The sequence below is a fragment of the Volvox carteri genome (genome assembly GCF_000143455.1).
Source record: "Volvox carteri f. nagariensis unplaced genomic scaffold VOLCAscaffold_48, whole genome shotgun sequence".
NCBI lineage: Eukaryota > Viridiplantae > Chlorophyta > Chlorophyceae > Chlamydomonadales > Volvocaceae > Volvox > Volvox carteri.
Genome location: NW_003307591.1, coordinates 393219 through 401144, shown reverse-complemented (window position 1 = coordinate 401144; position 7926 = coordinate 393219). Strand labels below are relative to the sequence as shown.

Genomic DNA, 7926 nt, shown 5'->3' with positions numbered 1-7926 from the left:
GTGGCGGTGGCGGGAAAGTCGGTTTCGGGGAGAGGAGCGGAGGCGGCGACGGCGGTGGTCGGAGGGATGGCGGCGGTGGCCTACTGCGGGGCGGTCGGGGACTTGGCGGTACCAAGGGAGGGGGTGAGGGGGGTAGTCGTGGCGGCGGCGATGGCAGTGGCGGCGGGGGAGGTGGTGGCGGTGGTGATCTAAAAGGCGGCCTCCGTACTGGCGGCGGAGACGGTGGCGGCGACGTCCGCACCGGCGGCGGCGATGGTGGCGGCGGCCGCCGCCTCCGTGGTGATGGCGGTGAGGGAGGCGGCGGCGGCGGTGGTGGCGGCGGCGGCGGCGGTGGGTACGACCGTGGCAAAGGCTGTGACCGGCGTGGAGGTGGACCTCGGGTGGGAGATCGTACGGATTCTGGCGGAACCGTAACGGTGCCGCCGCTAGCGCCTTGCATTGGTACGGTGTTGTACTGGTCCCGGGTTGTCGTTTCACTGCTCGTTGCTGCCATTCGACCCGCACAATCAGGATCCAGGGAATCCGGCAAGCCGTCGCAATCGTCATCCAAACCGTCGCCGCATGATGCCTCAGTGAACCCCATGCGGCGGCACAGTGTTACCGTCGCGTACACTGCACCGTCCCAACGATTGAATGTGACCACCAGGCCGCTTGCCGAGTCGCGAAACGTCTCCCCAACCTCCGTTTTCCCCAAGACCACTGTACGCGCATACGACGCCGCTGCCGTCCCCGCGTACGAATGTATCAGCACGAAGGGCCTGCCGTTCTGCCACTTGAAGAACGGCAGGTCGTATGGTGGCGTGTTTATACGGGCTGAGATGTAAAACCTTTGGTTTGCGGCCATGCCGGTCAGGGCTACGGCGATGGAGCTGTCACGGTTGCTCATTTGCTGCGGGACAGCCACCGTCATAGGGGCGCCGTAGCGCAGGGAGCTGTCGGTCAGCTCCAGGAAGGGGCGACCCCAGCCCACCTGCAAGGTGCATATACATATCAGTGGCACTTGGTCAATAGCTACAGTGGTTGTAATATCAACACCAGCAGCAGCAACAGCAATAGTAGTGGTATGAGCAGGAGCAGTATCGGTAGTACCAGTAGCAGCAGTGGCAGTAGCAGCAGCAGCAGCAGCAGCAGCAGTAGCACCGGCATTCTCATCACGACCATCATCACCAGCTACCCAGGCAACCCGAACATCGCAGTGGCAGTATGCAGGTGCACGTGTGTACGGCGGGCACAGGGCAGTTTCGGCTCAGACAGAGCCTTAGGCAAACAGACAGCGTCGGTACACCGGGCCCTGCCCACTGTCCTGACTCCTCCATGGCAGGGCACACGGTACTAACATCTAGGTATGGGGCATCTATGCCTATGCTGGTGATAATTAGGATGCGATATTTTGGGATTTCCGGGCTCCAGGGACCCCAGGTAGCTTGCAGGCCACTATGGTGTAATGCCACTATGTTGGGATGCATTCACCCGCACCCACCCACACCCATTATCACCCACCCACACCCACCCACGCCCACCCACCCACACCCGACCCCCCACTACCACCCAACCCCCCACTACCACCCGCTACCACCTACCTGCCAGTTGTGAGGCGCATTGAGGCAACGAACACCCTGGCCACCCGCTCCCCCCATGGGGCATGCGAAGTCGCACTGGTCACCTAGATCGCAGCCTCCGGGCACATTGGCGTGTGCCATGCCCATGTTGTGTCCCGCCTCATGGAACAGCAGCTCAACGTCACCAAAGGCATCCGCTGACCACCAGATAAGGCCAGTACCCCACGTGTTTGCGTCACTGAACTGCCGAATCCAGGGCCCGATGGATGCTGAACCTGCAATGCCGTTGCAGCCTGGGGCCAATCCCGGCAGCTTCGTTAGCATCACCCCCCCAGTAGGAAATAGGTCCAGGCGCAGGCGCAGCGGCAGGAGCGGCAAGGGTAGGAGATTTGGCTTTATCAGCAGGGGCTTTGCTGGGTGCTGCAATATCGGGTGGTGCAGGTACCGGGTTATGACTAGGATTGCAGTACGGATCCAGGAAGCTTACAGGATTTGAACGTCCAGCAGGATCCTGGAAGCCAAGAACATCGTACACTTATCGTACCTGGGAATTTGGACGTAAGTCCCTTGGGAAGCATCATGACCTTGTGGTTGAAGTCCGACGGGGGGGTGTCCGCGGGCATTAAGGAGTCCAGGTAATAGTGCCACTTAAGCATGTTATCGTTGTTGCATGATTTCGTGTCGAAGGAATTGCCGGAGGGAAAGGTAAATGGAAGGTCCAACGAGCCGTAGCACGGAATGTACAAGTTGTCGACGACCACCACGTTTCCCAGAGCTACTTGCCCGTACGAGCACTGCCTGTAGTACCCATCCAACGTCCTATTCTGTATGAGACCGGTGCCGTTACAAAATTTGTAGATATCCTGGTGGGCGAAAAGCGGGTAGCGTAGATACGAAAGGGGCACATGGGGCACAAGCGTGGAACAGAAGCGTAGCGTAACGGCCCATGTAACAAAAAGCCGCCAGAGGTGTCCTACCAAACATCGTCGCCAGGTTTAGAGGTTACTGCGTATACGGCCGCATCGCTATGGTTCCGGAGGATCGCACTACATGTACACGTTGGACATACCAAAAGGCGCGAACAGCTTACATCGTACGAAGCTATCGATGCGTTCTCATAGCCGCAAAATCTTGGGATATAGAAAAGGAAGGTCGGAGTGGTTGGCGCTGTTATTGTGTTCCCAAACAAGACCCGACGATGTTGGTCCTGCTGCGGTGGCGTGCACGAATGAAGAATGCCGTTTTCAGCACTGGAGTAGCTAATAATCACTTGCGAATTTGGAGTTAATCCTTCCACTGTCACGTTGTCGCAGAAGCTCAACTGGTACATTTGACCACCATCGGCGTGCAGGTAAAACTGTGTCACGTCTTGACCGTTCGTTAACGACGACATGATAATGAGAATTTTGCCTGAGAAGATCAGTATGTTCACCCTGTTAGTTGTGCTATCCCCAAGGCGGAAACCGGTAGCGGAAAAAGCTTACCAGCGATTGTACTTTGCCCGTCGTTGTTAGGAGCTTGTGCATAAGTGCTTATAAATACATGTAAAGCCACAACGATGAAGCTCAGCAAGCATGTCGAATGATGGCGGGAAGCCATTCCTGCCCTCGCCCGCCAGCTAAAGCACGCTGGCAACTTCAAGCAGGCAATCACTGTATGACGTTGAAAAAATAGTAGTACTGGCGTGAGTTCACTTGCTGTAGACGAACTGCAGCCGTCGGCACCAATACCTGTCACAACCAAAAAAGCCTTCGTAAGGGCTGTCCACTAGAGCCGACAAAATGTATCTATTGCTTTTTAACTGCTCAAATAGCTTGCGCATCAAGAAGATTACTCTGGGCAAGCGCGCACCTTAGCTTGCGTTGGGACATCAGGGGCAGCAGCAGGTGCAAAGCCAGCAGCACACGAGCAACCCTTTAAGACTTGTGTCCATAGCCTGTAGAATCGCATGTGTCATTGTAGCTATGCTTCTATTCCTTCAGTAAGCATGTACTGTGGCAATTGACAAAGCTGCATACGCAGGCAAAACTTGATAAGATACAACGTAAGCAGTAATAACTATACTATTCTTGTACTTGCTATTTGCGCTCCACTTGCGGTTGTGTGGGCGGATCCTAGTTCTAGCACGGCAGTCGGTCATACATTAGTGGGTTCTGAACTTCCCATGAACTGAAATGGACATAAACGAATGTGTTTTGTATAGGTAAGATACACTGTTCCCAAAATGTAACGGTAATCAGCCCACAGGATCCGGAATCCCCGGGGTCGAACGACTTTAAGGAAAAGTAGACACCTTCAACATGTACTCACAGAAGCAATAATGTTGCGCTGAAGTAGCAATCTTCGCCTTGAGCGATCCCTCATTTGCTTGTCTCGATTTATGATGGTCAGTTCGTTTCATCACGGTTCTGACTCCAACCTCATGCATGTCCAATCTCGTTGAGAAGGAATTGTTAAAGCGCCAAGAACCTAATTTGGCCCCGCTCGCCCGCCGCCTTCGCCAGTACACCAGTAGCCGCCACGATAGCCCAACAGGCGGGACTCGTCAACGGAAGCCAACACGCACATCCCAACACATACATGCAACATAACTGGCTCTCTGTTTCTAACCCTGGTGACATTTTCTTTCTCACCGACTCAACGCGCTGCATTTGTGCAACAGATTAGGCGCACGTTTGTCGGCTGATCATATCCTCTCAAAAACCCCCTGTAGGGTGATTGGCGCTCTACCTAGTAATTCTACCTAGGACATCGGTTACCTGCTGTTATGCCACTCATGGATTACTTGTATGGCTGCTTGCAAGGCGGTATACCTGCCACGTCAAAGCCTGCCTGGCGCTTGGAGCACTCCCTGAATGGGTGCTCCTCAATCGCCGAGCACTTGAATGTGCCTCTGTGCTATGTCATAGGAATTCGGTTGCGTTGCCAGTTGGGGATCCGCCGCTATCCCCCTTAGCTGGTCGCATGGCGCTGGCCGCCCGTTTCTAACAGGATGTTGGCGTCATACGGTGGGGGCGAGGGTCATGCAGGTGCCATCACCCCAAAAAAGCAGTCACAAGCCTTGCAGCAGCACGTGCGCCACGTCTGGCGTGAATCCCGGGGATATTTCAGATCACAGGTGCACGCGGCCCTGTGGGTTGCCTCCTTTCATATCTAGATAAATGATTACGTTACAGTGGAACGGACCGGGAAGCCGATGCTGTCCGCACCCTAGCAGTGTGGGAGGCCCCAGAAGGAAAGGCCCCAGAAACCAAGGCCCCCACCTTTGTTGACCTATGTGAGCCCCGTACCCGGGAAACTGCACAACCAGAGGCACTCACCTGCCCTGCATTTCTGAAGGAGGATGGCTTGCGATTGGCTGGGAGCCAGGATTAAGGTCACAGAGGTGAACTTAACCCGGCATGGGCACCCCTCTTAGCAGCCTACCTGCCACCAAGGCCCCCAACCCCCTGGGCCAAGGGCTCTGGAAGACCTGGCTGGGAGTGGGAGGCTCGAGACGTGTTTCAGCAGACCAGCCAATTAATCTTATATCAGCCAGTCTAATTTTAGACACCGCCTTACGTTTTCATGTACTAAGCACAATGTAGGTACTGGTCAGCATTATTTGTCCAAAAGTCGTCGTTTTTCTAACAAAGTTGTTGTGGCCTCTGCACGCTCCCCGCCACACAGCGTGATTTTACGCGTGCACATAACGGGCAGGTGGGCAACTGGCTTTGGCTCTCGCCGTAATTCATGCCCTGGCGTACCTTACCACAGATCTGCTTACGGCAGGACAAATGTGTTCTGGTGTTCGCACGCGCAAGCGCTCTGGGAGCTACTGACTAAACATGTTGTTGCCTGATGCCATTGTACACGGCTTGCGCTCAAAAAAGCCGCAAATGGTAAGTTTTGATGTTGCCGGTATGGGAGATTGCGCACCAAAATTATCCCATTATTATCGCCGGTGAAATGCGCGCATAAAACCCTTTCGGCAGCTACCGCAGCAGTGGTGTGTGTGTGGTTGTTACAGTGGGCTCCAGACTCCCGAAGAGCAGTGGTGATGGACCCGGACAGGCTGCTGTACTGGGCAAGCCTAATCAATGGAGTTCGTGCAGCGTGGCAGCCAGGCCGAAAAAAGGGGGTGTTAGAGGCGACTGAACGTGGCATGCAAGTCCCCTTGGAGTACCGAGGGGTCCCGCATTGCGGATGGCTAGCTCATGAGAGCTCCATAACCTCAGAACAGCTCCATAGCTCCATAGGTCGTATGCAGTTATGAATATTATTGTTTGGCGGATATGAAAACCCCAGGGACATGGCTGCGGCTGTAGCAGTGGCTAAAATGGCTTCGGCCCCGTCGGCTGCAGCTTGCGTACGAAGATCTGCATTCGATCCGCCCATGCGTCATATCCAGTGTTTCTAGAAGTGGTTACAGTGACCAAGCGGTTACTGAGAAAATAATTCCCTTCCAGAAGGTGGTCACTAGGAAATGTTTTGAGTCACCTGCCAGTAACCAGGTGGTCGCCAGGAAATTGGGCCACAGAACCCCCCGGTAGTAGTGACCACAAAATCTTTCTGCGTATAGCACATACGGTAACACACACACACATACCCATCTTAATAAACAATCAACATATAGGCGTCGTCTTGGCTGTTCAAAGCTGTGAATGAGCGTTGTGAAGTTGGATCTTCGGATGCATGGTTCTAGTGTGCTCCTGTAACAGGAGTCCTGTTCAGCATACTCGCTGGGAAAAAAATGTAAAGCGGTTCCCAAGGAAAACCCCCACAGTAACCACTTGGTCACTATAAAATCACCATGGTGAAAAAGTTTTAAAAACACTGGTTATATCCCTCCATCGCCTTCACATGCCGTCTTGGCCCATCAGCGTCATGATTGCGACGTTTAAGAAGTGAAGTAAGCAATAAATGTGGTATGCAGAAGCATGTTATTGCTGTTTCGGCAGTTTCGACACGATCCGACAGCATCGACCTTTAACGTTTCAACCGACTTTTACGACTTGCAGCTCCCAGGAACATCAGGGCCCATGTACGGGAAATTGGTTTCACGTATTATTGTGAAGTCTTACTATTACCTAAGGTTTGTAAACCGTTTGCACCCAATTGGAACTCGCTCTGAGGAACACCCCTCCGACCGCCAAGAAAGACCCAGACAGACCAAATAAAGGCATGGCGGAGAAACAACCCGCATCGACCACCTTCGCGTAATGAGCCCGTTAGGTCAGTTCCTTTCTGGACATGTCGATCCTTGATAATTTACCTCATTATTTCTGGCGGGCCAACCACCTTCCCCCATTCGTGGTTCCTTGGAGGGTTGGTTTTAGTCGTCTGCTCCACAGCGCATGGATCCTAAGGAATCAGCAATTTGCACCGCATACCATGGCATCGTGCGACGGGCTCGGATTCGGAATACCTGCGAATTATAAAAAGGACAAGGCATAAGCGCTCGCCCTAGGCTCCGGCTGCTCCGGGACAGCGAGGTCCCCTCGGAGGGCTTTTTTTTGTTCAGTCTTATCAGCTGTATTGGCTTATGAAGGCACCTTTCCGGAGGCTTATAGCGTACGGCGCATCGCATTTTTGCCTGCAATGTGGCCAATCGTTTGTGGCCCGTATACGTAGCCTCGTTTTGTAGGCAGTCCAGACCAGTGTGGGTATGCATTCAGTATAATCTGCCGCGTTTAACCCCTAACAGGTGTCGCCGAGTTGTTTGTTATCTCCCTGAGCGCGTGAGGCGCTGCCGCAAATGCAGTGAATATTGCATTCGCGGCAGCGCCTCAATATTCACGACAGAGTGTAGGGCACAAAGGCGCAGGAAGGCATAGGATTTGAGGCTTACTAGGAGCAGATTGTTCTCGAACGTCAACCCGGGCCTGGGCTGCACCTGCGTGAAGGACGACGGTCTCAGTTCAAAATGCAGCAGCTGTTGATCGAAGGGTACGCTCATTAGGCATGCTCGCGCAATGTGAAACGACATACAACGGCTTAATGTTTGATGGGCTGTGTATATTGGTTTATGCTGCTTGGGGTTGATGTCCTTGTGTTTCCGTGTTCGCCGATGGCTTACGAATGCGAAAGTACCAAGGAGTATGGGTCATCATGAAATCAAGAATCTATATAAGATTTAAGTGTTGTAATTATATCACCCAAGTTTCAGCTCATAACTTGGGCGCCGGCCCTATGTCGCCGAGATGGCTGCTCGCCCATCACTAATCGTGGTCTCCTACCCATTGCAGACCCAGTAGTCATGTTATACGTGTATATGAAATGCTGCGGATGTTCCCACCATGTTGGATGGATGGATGGATGGATGTTACAAGCTTCAGCGAGCTCGTACGGCCCAAACGAACCCGGAGGCTCATGACCGCTTTGACAG

General features: G+C 53.6%; 1 protein-coding gene across 1 annotated transcript in view; it reads right to left on the bottom strand.

The window, feature by feature from the left end:
- VOLCADRAFT_95959 (uncharacterized protein) overlaps positions 1–7926 on the bottom strand; it is a gene marked incomplete at both ends in the record, with an annotated part of 18115 nt that overhangs the window by 9890 nt on the left and 299 nt on the right. Inside the window, 7 exons of the mRNA XM_002955009.1 lie at positions 410–970; positions 1581–1972; positions 2104–2422; positions 3411–3415; positions 4880–4917; positions 4986–5035; positions 7390–7434. Of these exons, the coding sequence (XP_002955055.1) occupies positions 410–970; positions 1581–1972; positions 2104–2422; positions 3411–3415; positions 4880–4917; positions 4986–5035; positions 7390–7434 (1410 nt within the window). The remainder of the gene's footprint in view (positions 1–409; positions 971–1580; positions 1973–2103; positions 2423–3410; positions 3416–4879; positions 4918–4985; positions 5036–7389; positions 7435–7926) is intronic.